Here is a 15046-nt window from a genome sequence, read left to right on the forward strand (position 1 = left end):
TTTAAATGCTGAATTAAAAATATTATTTAGTAGTTTCAACTACAGTAATGAAATAGTACAGTTTTATATTTTCCATGCATCTTCATCCCTCCTTCGTCTTTACTTATAGCCCCCTCCTCATATAATGTGCCTATTGGTGAATAAAGTAACATGAGTTCTACAGGAACATTTCCAAATGGAGTGATAGCAAGTACAGACCAATGGCAGCAGAAGACAGCTCACAGTTTTACAATCTTTTAACAACCGCAGCAGATGGACCTTTTTGATAGCTTAAATGCCAAAAACCACAACTGAATGACATTGCAATAGCTTGAAGAGCTCAAGTCTAATGTAAGCAGTGAGTGAGGTCGGTTTCAGTAGAGTTGTTCTTTCAAAATAACCCATCTAACCAGCCAGGAGACCTGAGGTAGCAGCAGGGTAGAGTGTGATGCTCAGTCACACTCTGGGAGTAAAAGCAGTTCTCAGACACTCCCTGCTCAGTGTGGTTAGGCAACACAACTTCTAACTCAACAGTGTACTTGAGGCCAACTGCTTTCTGCTCCACAGCATGAAATTTCCTAATGTCACTGACAAGCTGTGATGGTGAAACAACCAGTTCTAAATGTACTAATATTCACCCTGTGACAATATTTAGAGAGTGAGTCAAAGTTTCTGTAGCATCTTGCTGCCCCCAGACTTAAGTATGACAGAGAAGGATGTGCCCAGCAATTTATTAAAGTTGCTATACTCAGAGTGTGGAGATGAATTTAATGATCTCATTGAGATATAGCTGGGAATTAAACTTTTTGGGGGTGACAATAATCTGATTACATATATACTTAATGTACAAGCAATCCCAATTAATACAAAAATAACAATAATATCAATCCAAAGCATTACCAGATGGCTGAAAAAGAGATCAAATGTGTGAAGTTTAATACATCTCATTCCTTACCTGGACAGATTTAAGACATGTTTCCATCTTCTCTTTTACCCTGTTCTGAAATGTCTTTGTATAAATATATGTGAAATTCTGTTTTATATTTGAAAACTGCCCATTTTTATTCTTTAAGTTACTACTAAAACTAACCAAACCAAGCAACCAAAGGAAACCAAACTCTGCACACAGAATTTGATAGCAGAAGGTCTAGATTCAGGTCCAAGTTTTATTAATTATTAGCTGTGGAGCCCTAAACAAGTTGCTTAATATCCCTAAAGCTTATGTTCCTCAACAGGAGAGTTACTCTTATGTACATATCCAATCAATTGTGAACATAATATAATGTGAAAAAAATGGAAAGCTTCTTTACAAATGTGGACATTTTAGCAGCTGAACCTCAGACAAAGGACTACTATCTAGAATATATAAAGAACTGAAAAAAATCAGACCCCCCCAAATTCAAAGACCCAGTTCAAAAATGGGCATCTGAAATGAACAGACATTTCTCAGAACAAGAAGTAAAAGCAGCAAATAAATAAATGAAAAATGTTCAACATCACTGGTCATTCGAGAGACACAGATGAAAACAACACTGAGATTCCACCTCACCCAAGCAAGCACAGCTGCTATCAAGAAATCAACCAATAACAAATGCTGGCGGGGTGTGGGGAGAAAGGAACCCTTCTCCATTGCTGGTGGGAGTGCAGACTGGTGCAACCACTGTGGAAATCAGTATGGGGATACCTCAAAGAACTAGGACTACAGGTCCCATTTGACCCAGCTATTCCTCTGCTGGGTATCTTCCCAAAAGAATTAAAAGAATTATACCACAGCGATATATGTGCACCCATGTTTATAGCGGCACAGTTTGTAATAGTCAAAGCTTGGAAACAGCCCAAGTGCCCATCAACTGGAAACTGGATAAAGAAGATGTGGGTTTTTAAAAAATAAAATGGAGTACTATTCAGCCATAAAGAATGAGAAACTAGAGTCATTTATAGCTAAATGGATGCATGTTGAGGCGATACTCTTAAGTAAAATAAATAGGACACATATGTGTCCTATACTAGAGAAACTGAAAGTGTAAATAAGGGTTAAAATGATTAAAATGAATAATTGATAATTTGAAATAGGAAGAAGAGTCCAAATGGGTAGGAGTGACGGGAGGGAAAGGGGAAAAGAAAGAAGGGAAAGGAAGAATTATGAGAAAAGAAAAAAAATGGAAACGAAGTCTACGTAAATAGGGAAGGGTGGAGAGGGTGAAGGGCGCACAGGTAACGGGGAAAAAATAGGAACCAAGATACATCATGTACAGGTACAAGCACCCAATGATAAATGTAAACATATTGTATACCTAAAATGTACCAATAAAAGAAGTTAAGAATAAAAAAAAGACATTAATACTCTCTTAAAAGAAATGTGTGCCTCTTTCCAAAAGAGAATTTAATGCAGAATAAAGTAGAAAATAAAGGTAGAAAAACAATATAACTCACCATTATATTTTTTATTCTTGTTAGGAACTGACCACAAATTTGGTTAATTTTAAGTTCCTAATAGATAAATCATAGACACAGATAATCAGTTAAACTATGAATCTGTTAGACAAAAACAAACAAAACAAAAAACAAACTACCTTCTTTTTGTGCTTATTCAGCTGGGGTACCTATGGAGAGGGAAAGAGAGAGATTATGGTATGCTAAAAAGCCACAGAGCAAACTGTAGACTCTCCCTTGAACTTAAATTTTGTTCAAAGGCAAGTGAAAACATTTTAACATTGAAACAAATATATATCATTTATTGAGTATCTTCTATGTATGTAGTGAGGTACAGTTGGAAACAAAAGGTCTTCACTCTCATGGAGCTTATATTTTAGGCCAGAGCAATGGTTCTCAACTGAAGCAGGGTTGAAATGAAAGTTGCAGATAATCAACCTACACATAATTAAAAGAATATACTGTACTTTTATATAAGGAGAAATCAAAAGAAAATAATTTATAATAAAGTGATATTAATTTAAAAATAAAAATATATGCCTAAGCATGATTATGCCAGGAAGATATGAAATAGGCAAGTACTTGTGTCTACCTATAAAACAACCTGATTATTGTCATCTCTTTATCTGATATTTTGAAATAAGAGCTAAATAAGTATATTGTATCTATATGTACAAGTTCCTATGAATTGAATAACTACAGATGCAAACTGAAACAATAAGTCTCAAATAACACAGAGAGCAGCTGCTATTGCTGCCATGATTTCTGACATGGTAACTTTTGGTATAGTCCTACATAAAACAGGATTAATATTTGTGGACACTTTAGTGTAGAATAAAACTGTACATAATATTTTAAAATTTTTTTAGGTTCTAGGCTCAGCTAATTATAAGTGTGGCTTTCATCTACCTGCATACTCAGTGGGACACTAAACAGTCTTGTCAAATAAGGAGCGATTGTTGGATGGATGGTCTGAGTTAGGTATCAAAGGGCATCTAGCTTCTCTGGCCTCTGCCCACAAAATACCAGTAGAGGCTCTCCCATATTTTTGAAAGCCAGAAAACATTCTCACAAAGTTCAAAATGCTCCAAGGAGCATTCCTTTATTGGATGATCATTATTGTACCATTAGAAGATTAAAAATAAATAATGCTAGGTACAGGAAAGTGCTATGAAAAAAATAAAACAGTGCAAATATGGGTCAGCATGTGATGTTTCTCTGCACTAGGTCAGGGCAGCTTGTAGGGGTGTGTGTGTAGTTCTGGGGATGAAAACCAAGGACTTATGTTGCTAAGTTAGTACTCCATCACTGAGCTATAGCCCCTGGCCAAGACCGTAGGTTAGAATTCAGACTTATAAGCAGGTTTTAGGTTAAAGTTGAGATGTGAATCATGAGATTGAAAAGGCCACGAAAATTATTGGGAGCAAGCACCTTCCTTCCTGGCAGAGAATCAGTGGACAGGTTGTGAGGGAGGAACAAATAGCAAGCTTAGGAACAGAAAGAAGGCCACCAAGTCTAGAGCATAGGTCAGAATGGTAAGAAAGCATTGACTTTTTGGGACATGGAGGGTGAGAATTTCTGAACTGTTTTTATGTGATGTTGAAAGTCTTGTTAGGTGATCAGCAACCCCATATTAAACTGCATTCACTGTTCTCTTGGCCTGTGATGTGTAGATTCTGGTGAGATAAAGCTTTTCCAGTAAGAACAAGAATTATCTATGGCTCACAGAGGACTCCTGGGAAAATGCTCAAGAAGCCAGCATGATTATTTAAAAAGACAGTTCTTTTTATTGCTGCTATCTATATATTTGGCACTTCAATACATCATCTCAAGTTCTAACAAACAACTCTGCAAGATAATCATCAACACTGCCATTTTATCAGGGAGTTACTCAGCTAGTCACACGTGTCATTACTGAAATGCAGAACTATCAAACTTCAATGCCAGTTTTATAGAAATAGAAGGCTGCATAATTTCATGATTGCCATGTTTTGCTGTCAGATCCCAGTTCTGCCACCACAGTCAGCGGTGTTAAGTTTCAGATCGACAAAGCTGTAAAATTCCTTTTCCCTTTCTGTTTTTTTTTTTCGCCCAGAACATAAATATCCCTTGGTAGCCCATGCCAAGAACAAGCAGACCTCTCTGATAAGTGTTTGGAGGTTAAAAACAAATGTGGTAAAGATTTACTGCAAGTAAAAAAATTATCTTTATCGCCTTTTCTGACTACAAAAGTAATAAGCATCGTTCCTAAAAATTTTTAGGCGTTCAAAATGAGGCTAAACACACATGTAAAGCAGCAACTTAGGCAGAGGGGTTATGAGAGTGTGATAAGTTGAGAGTCTGATCCTTGACTCGGTTTTTTCTCATGGTGTCTTACCTTGGGTACTCACGGAGGTGATTAGATTTTTAACTCTGAACTCGAGTCACAGAATGAATATATATATAGTGGTGACCTCATTTGTCTCTTTGAATAGTTGCAAACTGAACCACCAATTCCTGGGGGCCGGGGATAGGAAGGAGGCTAACTCCGAGCAGAGAAATAGGACTCAGAACGCTATAGCTAAGGGCTGAAAACTTCAGCCTGATGCAAAAGGAGGACTCAAAATCAAGGAAAAATACCACTGTACCCTATTAGGAGAACAAAACAGAACCAGAACGGGAGCTCTTTTCCAGCTCTTCATTGCTCTCTGCATTCCTCGTGGTCGTGTCCCTTTATCTGGTTTTTGAATGGCACTCCACTTGTACAGGTTGTCGACTCGCTCCATTTCAGCACCTATTTCTCCCAAACCTAGAAGCACCTCCAGGTTCACAGTGCGCTTGGCGTGGCCGAAGATTTATCTACGGTCACCAGGTTACACACTTTCATTAGCTCTCTAAAGGAGAGCGCGTGTGTGCGGGGTGGGCGGGCCGCGGCGGAGTCTGAGAAGAATGTCAGGCAGCTCCCCCGAGCGAGGGACCAAGTAGGCCCATCGCGTCCAACCCCACCGGCCCAGGTAGCGTGAGCGCCCGTAGGCGACTCCACGTAACTGACTTCTCCCCAGGAGAGAGGTGTGGAGTAGACGCTGCGCCCCGCCCACCCGGAGCATTTCCGGTCACGTGCCGCGACCGCCCAATAAGCGTCGGGCGCCCGCAGGCTCGCGATTCAAACTGGGACGCTGCTTGCCGTGGCTACCAGCGCTGGCTACGCTGCAGTGGCAGGTGCGAGCCGGCCATGGAGCACCGCCTCGTAGGGCCCGGGCCGTACAGGGCCACTAAGCTGGTGAGTGTGAGGGGGCTTGGGCTTAGCCGCCGGCGCCGCGGTCCCCTGGGACAGCCTGCAGACGGTCTGCCCAGGCCAACGTGTGCAGGCGGAGGTGTGTCGGCTGCGGCTCTTGTTTTCTGCACGATGCTCAGAGTAGGGCTAAGGGGACCTGGAACCCGGCGCGACTGGGGTGAGTGTAGCTTCTATCCAGAGACGTGGGCTGGCTTCTCAGAAATAAACGGAGCCTCCCAAATTAAAGCGCGGCGACCAGGCCCATCCCCTGCCCCTTTGTCCTTTGGAACCTAACGGCTCCCTCTGGGAGAGCGAAGACCCAGCCTGTAACCTTAGGGCTTCCCCACCGCCTGTAAGGAAGGGCGGGCCTCTTCCCTTTCTAACGGTGCCAAACACAGAGGTGGATCACCCTGACCACGTTTCCGGCCCGTGGCGTCTCCGTCAGCACTGACCTACCTGCGGGATGGGTGGGATGAACTGAAAGAGCCTTTGCAGACTTGTAGTCCAGGGTGTTTTCCTTTTCCCCTGGAATGAAGGTTTTGATATTCAGAGTTGTACTTGAACAGCTGTACCACCAGGAACAAGTAATTTTAATGATTCCTCAAATGATCAGCACAGTAGAATAAGTGCTAACATCTTAGTATGTTCATGGCAAGTTTTTAGAGGACTTTCTGTGGATGTTTTGCAGTAATTTGAGAGGAAGGCAGGTGACTGCTTGGTTTGTTAAACCCTGCATTTAACTTGGAATCGATTCTCAACATTGCTGTATGCACACCAGGAAAGGATGGGAACTGAGTTCCAAACTTTTAAGTAGCCTCACATGTGGAAGAGATGAAAACACTGGGTAATGGGTAATATGGTTGTTTATTTGTTTTGTTTTTTTTTTTGGTCCAGTACTGGGGGTTGGATTTCTCCAATGCTAGGCAAGTTTACTGAGCTACATTCCAACTGTTCGTCCTTTTCTTTCTATAGCAAGCCACACACTGTGGCCTGTGGGGTCATTGTGGTGAGCTAAGGGGTCAAGCGAGAGCTAAGAAGGCTACCTTCTGGAAGGAGAAATTATGGTTGGGACTGAAGATGCCTTCCTTTTTTTTTTTTTTGCAGCACTAGGGATTGAACCAGGGAGCACTGAGCTACATACCTAGCCCTTTTGATTTTTTTTTTGTTTTTTGGTACCAGGGATCGAACTCAGTTCGGTGCTGTTGAGCTAAATCCCTGGCCAAGCCCTTTTGATTTTTGAGACAGGATCTCACTAAGTTGCCCAGGCTGGGCTCGAACTTGTGATTTACTTGCCTTTGCTTCCTAAGTTGCTAGCATTACAGGTGTATACCACTGCACTTGGCAGGCAGTTCTTTACTTTTTCAATTAGGCTCATAGACCACTTTAAGGATTTGGTAGAGAACACCAATCATTTTCACAGGAAAGTATACATGCCACATACTTGTGAAAATTTACATATAATTTCAGGGGACTTGGGTTGTGTATGTTTGTGTGCTCTGTGACATTCATTTGGGTTAAAATAACCAATTATTTGCTTATGATTCCATGGCCCAGCAATCTGGACCTGACTCATGTTAGTGGTTCTTCTGATGGAGGTCACTCATGTGTCACAGTTATCTGATATCTTAGTTACTTTTCTTGTTGCTGAGATAAAATACTGGACACCCCAAGTTAAAGGAGGAAAGGTTTATTTGGCTTACAATTCATAGAGATTTCAACCCATAGTCATCTGGCTCCAAGGCATGGCAGAGGGGCACTGCAGAGGAAAAACAGTCCATGGCAAAGCAGGGCAGGCAGAAGGCAGCAAGTAGCAAGCAAGTGACTAGCAACAAGGCATGACCACAGCTTTTTCTGTCCCTTATATTTTACCCAGGCTAGCTGCCCTTAGGGTGGGCAGCACTCATACTTATTCCTAGCATCGCACAGCAAATTAATCCTAGCATCATGTCCTTGATCTCAGCAGCACAAACCCTAAATCCAGCCAACTCCAAAAAGCCCCACCTATGATTGCATGGGGTGTTGGGGGGAGGACATCTAGATACAAACCATAACCTTGTTGTGCCCAGATCGCGAAGTCCCCAAAGACCACCAAGGAGCCAATTCCGATGTAAACACGCGAGGGTCGTTTATTCAAGCTCGAGCAGGGGCACTCAACCGTCACCGACACAGCGGATCAGGATTGAGAGCCCCGAATTTCAAATCAGCAGGGTTTTTACTGTGGCTACAGCAAGGTTTGGGGATTTTCCATTTAGCAGTTACATGATTGGTTGATATTTAGCAAGTATGGGGTGTACATGGGGGGGGGTTGAGGGGTGGCTACATGTAGATTTTATGGGAAAAAGGAACAATCAGCACACTGACAGAATGTTCTATAGATAATGGGCCCGGGAGCGTCTGTTTTCTGGGCAGACAGAGGATTGAGTTAGGAGCTGTGTCCTTTTTTTATCTGTTGTCTCACAGCAAGGACATTTTATCATTATTTTATGGGCACAAATGAGACTAGGGGAATAGTTGACTTCAGTGAAGTGGAATTTATGTCAAGGCCACTTTACTGTCTTATTCCAAGATGGAGTCAAATTTTAAAATGGAGTTAGCTAGGTCTCACAACATCTGGTGACTTGACTAGGACTTGGGTGATGTAAGATGGCCCCTCGATTTGGTCCTGGCTTTAGTTGGGTCGAGTACTGTATCTCTAACAGGTTAGCTCAGGTATTTGTACATGGTGGTCTCATGGTTCCAGTGTTGCTGAATGGTTTCAATGTGTGACTTTTTGCTCAAATCTCATTGACCAAAGCAAATAAAGCAGCTAACCCTAGATTCTAGAAATTATTGCTACTTCATAATGGGCAGAGTAGCAAAGTCATTTTACTGAGGTGACTGTGAAGAGGATAGGAAGAATTACTACACTCATCTTTGCAAATAATCTGCTACAGATACTCAGATGATTCATTTTTTTTTCAACAAATATAAATTTAGGTTTTCTTTTGGGCTAGCCTCTAAGAGGTATGGATGGTTTTGACAGATAATGAGTAGAGTTTTCAAAAATGGTGTTTTAAAATTTTTTCTTCCAAGATTGGTAAAAAGGCTTTATTTGCAGGGTGTCAGAAATTTAATCAAACAGGTCAAATCTCATGTTGTCATCTGATTCCTCTGGATTCCTCCTCCTTTCTCTTCTCTGCTGCAGCAGAAGCAGAATGAGCAGCAGGAGCTGCAAAGCTGGGGGCAGCAGAGATGGATGCAACACCACAGCAGGCAATTGGCAAGCTTAGCAATACCATGGGCAGTGGTGTTCTTCAAAGGTTTTCTCATTCAGCTCACTGATGACCTGGTTGAATCAGTTGTCTTCTTCCTCGATGCCCACACTGGCCAGTATCTTCTTGCTGTCCTTGGCATTGGGGGAAGGTTGTCCTTAAAGGGAGCCAGCAAGCGGGAGATGACAGCTTGTGTGGGTTGAGGGAATGTAGACCTTGTTTGTACAACCTTTGCTGGCATAGGAGGGCAAAGGGAAAGGGGGAAAATACATTGTTTTCATAACAGCTTCTACTTCACAATTGGCTGTACCATTCAGACCATTCTGGCATCAGGGCTGTTGGTAGACCTGCCTTTCGGGATGAGATAGAGGTTGTGCCTAATCAGTGATTTTCAACAACTTCATCAGTAGTCCATCCTTATCTGTGGGGGATATGACCCAAAATCTCCCAGTGGGGGCTGAAACTGCACATAGTACTGATCCGTATGTTTTCTGTTTTGTACAATATGTAAGGTGAAGTTTAATTGATTAATTAAGCACACTAAGAGACTAATAGCAATAACTAATAATAAAATAGAACACTTATAACAATATACTATAATAAAGTTCCCAGCCATCATTACTCTTGCACTTTGTGGTCATTATTAAGTAAAATAAAGGTAGCTTGAATGCGAGCATCTTGACACCTCACCAGTTGCTCTGATAATCTAGATGGTTACTAAGTGACTAATGGATGAGTAGCATACACAATGTGGATACGCTGGGCAGAGGGATGGTTTAGATCTCAGGCAGTATGGCACAAGATTTAACTATACTACTCAGAACGGGATACGACTGAAATCTTATGAATTGTTAATTTCTGGAAGTTTTCACTTTTAGACCATGATTTATCATGAAACCTTGGGTAAGGATTGAATTGTTATATTCTTTAGGGAGGGAAAACACCTTCCCCCTTCCAAAATTTGTTCATAGCACTTCTGCAAGGGAAATAGTAAGGCTCTAGATCTTGGCATGACTAGTCCCTGTCTTAGAATATAAAATAAATAGCACCATAACTGGAACTGTCTTTTGAAGTATCATTCACAGAAGTATATGAGCTATGTATCTTATTTTTTTCTTGCCACTTTCCTTTTTAAAAGTTAAAAAAATTTTTTTTTGTATTAAATTCTTTTATTGGTACATTGTAGGTGTACAACACAATTACATTTCTCATTGGGAATTGTACCTTTACATAATGCATCTTGGTTCTTATTGTTTCCCCATTCCTAACCCTCCCTTCACGCCCTCCACCCTTCCCTATTTACAAAGACTTTATTTCCATTTTTTCCATTTCTCATCATTTTTTCCTTTGCCTTCTTTCCTTTCCCCTGCCCCTTCCACTACCCCTACCCCTTTGGACCTTTTCTTCCTATTTTACATTATCGATTATTCATTCTAATCATTGGTACATTTTAGGTATACAATATAATGACATTCATCATTGCAAATTTGCACCTTTACATAGTCTCTCTTGGTTCTTATTTTTCACCCTTGCCCAGCCCTCCCTTCAACCCCTCCAGTCTTCCCTATTTACAAAGATTTTGTTCCTATTTTTCCATTTTCTCATATTAATCCCATTCCCTTCTATCCTTTCCCCTAGCCCTCCCACTTTCTTCCCCTTTGCCCCTTTTCTTCCTATTTCGTATTACCTATTATACATTTTAGCCCTTATTTACACTTTCAGTTTCTCACAGCAGAGAAACTATTCGGTATTTACACATGTGTGTCCTATTTATTTCACTTAAGAGTATTGCCTCAGTGTGCATCCACTTAGCTATAAATGTCTCTAATTTCTCATTTTTTATGGCTGAGTAGTATTCCATTTTATAAAAAAACCACATTGTCTTTATCCAGTCTCCAGTTGATGGGCATTTGGGCTGTTTCCAAGTTTTAACTATCACAAACTGTGCTGCTATGAACATGGGTGCACATATCACTGTGGTATGATTCTTTTAATTCTTTGGGGAAGATCCCCAGCAGTGGAATAGCAGGGTCAAATGGGATTTCCAGTCCTAGTTCTTTGAGGTATCTCCATACTGATTTCCTCAGTGGTTGCACCAGTCTACACTCCCACCAGCAGTGGAGTAGGGTTCCTCTTTCCCCACAGCCCCGCCAGCATTTGTTACTGGTTGATTTCATGATAACAACCATTCTTTCTGGAGTGAAGTGGAATCTCAGCGTTGTTTTCATTTGCATCTCTCGAATGACCAGTGATGTTGAACATTTTTTCATGTATTTATTTGTTATTTCTACTTCTTTGTGTGAGAAATGTCTGTTCATTTCAGATGCCCATCTTTGGATTGGGTCTTTAAATTTGGGAAGTCTGATCTTTTTAAGTTCTTTATAGATTCAAGATAGTAGACCTTTGTCTGAGGAAGAGCAGGTGAAGATTTTTTCCCACATTGTGGGTTGTCTCTTCACACTGCTGGTGGTTTCTCTTGCTGTGCAGAAGCCTTTTAATAAGAAGAGATCCCACTTGTTGATAGTTTGTGCTAGTTCATGGGCTACTGAGGTTTTGTTCATAAAATCTTTTCCTACACCGATGTCTTCAAGGGTTCTACCTAACCTCTGTTCCAACTGGTTCAGAGTTTCTATTTTAATATTTAGATCTTTAATCCATTTTGATTTTAGTTTAGTGCATGGTGAGAGATATAGGTCTAGTTTGAATCTTTGGCAAGTTGAAGCCCAATTTTTCCAGCACCATTTATTAAAGAGGCTATCTTTCCTCCAGTGAGAGTGCTTGGCTCCTTTATCGAAGATGAGATGGCTGAGTGTGTCTGGTGTTGTTTCTGCATCTTCTAGTCTGTTCCACTGGTCCTCAGGTCTGTTTCTTTGCCAGTACCATGCTGTTTTTATCACAGTAGCTTTGTAGTATAGTTGCAGGTTGGGGATTGTGATACCCCCTGCCATGTCTCTGTTACCTAGAATTGCTTTTGCTATTCTGGGTCTCTTCTTGCTCCAAATGAATTTTTGGATTGTTTTCTCGAGGTCCTTGAAGTATGCTGCTGGGATCTCAATTGGAATTGCATTAAATCTATATAGCAGTTTTGGAAGTATGGCCATTTTCACTCTATTAATCCTTCCTACCCAGGAGCAGGGGATGTCTGTCCATTTTCTGATATCATCTTCAATCTCTCTTTTCAGAGTGCTATAGTTTACAGAGAAGAGGTCTTTGATTTCTTTCGTTAGGATGATTCCTAGGTATTTCAGTTTTTTGGATGCTATTGTGAAAGGAATTATTTGCCCTATTTCTCTCTCAGTGAGTCTGTCATTTGTGTAGGGGAAAGCTATTGATTTTTGTGTGTTGACCTTGAAACCAGCTACTTGACTGAATTTGGTTATTAAGTCTAGCAGACTTTTGGTGGAGTTCTTGGGGTCTTCTATATAGAGTATCATGTCATCTGCAAATAATGACAATTTGACTTCTTCATTACCTATCTGTATTCCTTTTATTTCTTTCTGTTATCTAATTGCCATGGCTAATGTTTTCAGAACTATATTGAACAAGAGTGGTGATAGTGGACATCCTTGTCTTGTTCCTGATTTTAGTGTGAAGGATTTCAGGTTTTGACCATTTAGTATGATATTGGCTGTTGGTTTTTCATAGATGGCTTCTATCAGTTTGAGGTAGAGACCATCTATTCCAATTTTTTGTAGGATTTTTAATCATAAATGCATGTTGGATTTTGTCAAATGCTTTTTCTGCATCTATGGAGATAATCATATGGTTTTTGTCCTTGGCTCTATTGATATAGTGTATTACAGTAATTGATTTTCATATATTGAACCATCCCTGCATCCCTGGGATGAATCCCAGTTGATCAGGGTGTATGATCTTCTTGATGATCTTCTGCATTCTGTTTGCCAGTATCTTATTAAGGATTTTTGCATCTATGTTCATTATTGAGATTGGCCTATCGTTCTCTTTTTCAGTTGGGTCTTTCTCTGCTTTGGGGATCAAGGTGATGCTTGCTTCCAGGAATGAATTTGGGAATATTGCTTCCCTTTCAATTTCATTGAAGAGTTTAAACAGTAGTGGCAGCAGTTCCTCTCTAAATGTCTTGTAGAATTCAGCAGTGAAGCCATCAGGGCCCGGGCTTTTCTTAGGTGATAAGGTTTTAATTACATTTTCAATTTCATTGGTTGATATTGGGTTGTTCAGAATTTTTAGGTCTTCTTCGTTCAACTTTGGTAATTCATATGTATCTAGGAATCTATCCATTTCTTCTGTGTTGTCCATCTTATTGACGTATAGGTTCTGGAAGTAGGTATTGATGATCCTCTGGATTTCTGCTGGGTCTGTTGTCATTTCACCCCTTTCATTCCTAATTGCATGGATTTGGGCCTTTTCTTTCCTTTTTCTGACAAGGTTGGCTAAAGGTTTGTCAATTTTGTTGATGCTTTCAAAGAACCAACTCTTGGCTTCATTGATTTTTTGTATCGTTCTCTTAGTCTCCATTGCATTGATTTCTCCTCTGATCTTTATAATTTCCTCCCTTGTATGAGCTTTGTGTTTGTCCTGCTCTTCTTTTTCTAGAAGCTTGAGGTTCAGCATCAGGTTGTTTAATTGGGCTCGCTCTGTTTTCTTAATATGCGTATTCACTGCCATGAATTTCCCTCATAAGACTGCTTTCGTTGTGTCCCAAAGATTCTGATATGTTGTATTGTCATTGTCATTTAATTGAAGGAACTGTCTGATTTCTTCTTTAATTTCCTCTGTGACTCATTGGTTATTCAGAAGTGTGTTGTTCAATTTCCACGTGTTTATGAAATTTTTTGAGTTTCTTTTGCTGTGGATCTCCAATTTCATCGCAGTATGGTCTGATAATATACAGGGGATAACTTCAATTCCTTTGCACTTACTTAAACATGTTCTGTGTGTGAGTATGTGGTCTATTTTGGAGAATGACCCATGTGCAGCTGAGAAGAATGTGTATTCTGATTTTGTGGGGTGGAAGACTCTGTAAACATCTGTTAAATTCATTTGTTCAAGAGTTCGATTGAGTTCTAGTATTTCATTACTTATTTTTAGTCTAGTTGATCTATCTATTTGTGACAGTGGGGTGTTGAGGTCCCCCACTACAATTGTATTAGTGCCTATATGACTTTTCATGTCCGTTAGTATTTGTTTTATATAGTTGGGTGCACTAGTGTTTGGTGCATAGATATTTCTGATTGTCATCTCTTCCTGTTGGATTGTTCCCTTTACAAGGATGTAGTGTCCTTCTTCATCTCTCTTCATCAGTGTTGGTTTGAAATCTACTTGATCTGCCAAGAGGATAGCTACTTCTGCTTTTTTTCGGGTTTGTCTCGCATGGAGTATTGTTTTCCACCCTTTAACTTTCAGTCTATGAGTTTCCTTTTGAATTAAGTGTGTTTCTTGTATGCAGCATATTGTTGGATTTTGCTTCTTGACCCATTCTGCCAGTCTGTTTCTTTTGATTGGTGAACTGAGACCATTAACGTTGATGGTTATAACTGAAACATATTGACTTATCATTGCCATGACTTTTTCTTTTTGTTGGGTTCTCCCCCTTTCCATTTAATTTCTTGTCATGCCAGATGGGTTCATTCTGCTTTGCTTCCTGGGGTTGTGATCCTCAATGTGTGTTCCTAGGATATTGTGTAAAATTCTTTGGAGTGCTGGTTTGGTATTCACGAAGTTCCTAAGGTGCTCTTTGTCATGAAAGTATCTTATTTCTCCATCCATTTTGAAAGCTAGTTTTGCAGGGTACATCAATCTGGGTTGGAGGCTGTTTTCTTTTAGGGCTTGGAATATGTCACTCCAAGCTCTTCTTGCCTTGATGGTTTGTGTTGAGAAGTCAGCTGTGATTCTGATGGGCTTTCCTTTGTATGTGATTTGTTTCTTTTCTCTGACTGCTTGGAGAACTTTGTTCTTCTGTTGAGTTTCTGGAATCTTAACAATTCTATGCCTATGTGCAGATTTGTTTTGATCAAGTCTATTTGGAGTCCTATATGCCTCACTTATCTGTATGTCAAGCTGTTTTCCCCCGCTTGGGAAGTTTTTTGGCATTATTTCTTTGAAGAGATTTTTTATGTCATTTGCACTCTCTCCTGTTTCTTCACTGAGC

The 15046-nt window shown here is 40.3% G+C and overlaps 1 protein-coding gene across 3 annotated transcripts in view; it reads left to right on the forward strand.

Annotated features, from left to right (window-relative positions):
• Depdc1b (DEP domain containing 1B) overlaps positions 1 to 15046 on the forward strand; it is a 96575-nt gene that overhangs the window by 7035 nt on the left and 74494 nt on the right. For 2 of the 3 annotated variants that reach the window (XM_021242969.2, XM_021242970.2), the window contains exon 1: positions 5541 to 5671. The exons of the other annotated variant lie outside the window; for it this stretch is intronic. In XM_021242969.2, coding sequence (XP_021098628.1) covers positions 5624 to 5671 — 48 coding nt within the window. In that variant the 5' untranslated portion in view covers positions 5541 to 5623. Of the gene's footprint in view, positions 1 to 5540; positions 5672 to 15046 lie in introns of those variants that run through there. 3 annotated transcript variants of the gene reach the window in all.

The sequence above is a fragment of the Heterocephalus glaber genome, unplaced genomic scaffold (genome assembly GCF_053883595.1).
Source record: "Heterocephalus glaber isolate CG9 unplaced genomic scaffold, H.glaber_assembly_v1.0 deba00001543, whole genome shotgun sequence".
NCBI classification, from domain to species: domain Eukaryota; kingdom Metazoa; phylum Chordata; class Mammalia; order Rodentia; family Bathyergidae; genus Heterocephalus; species Heterocephalus glaber.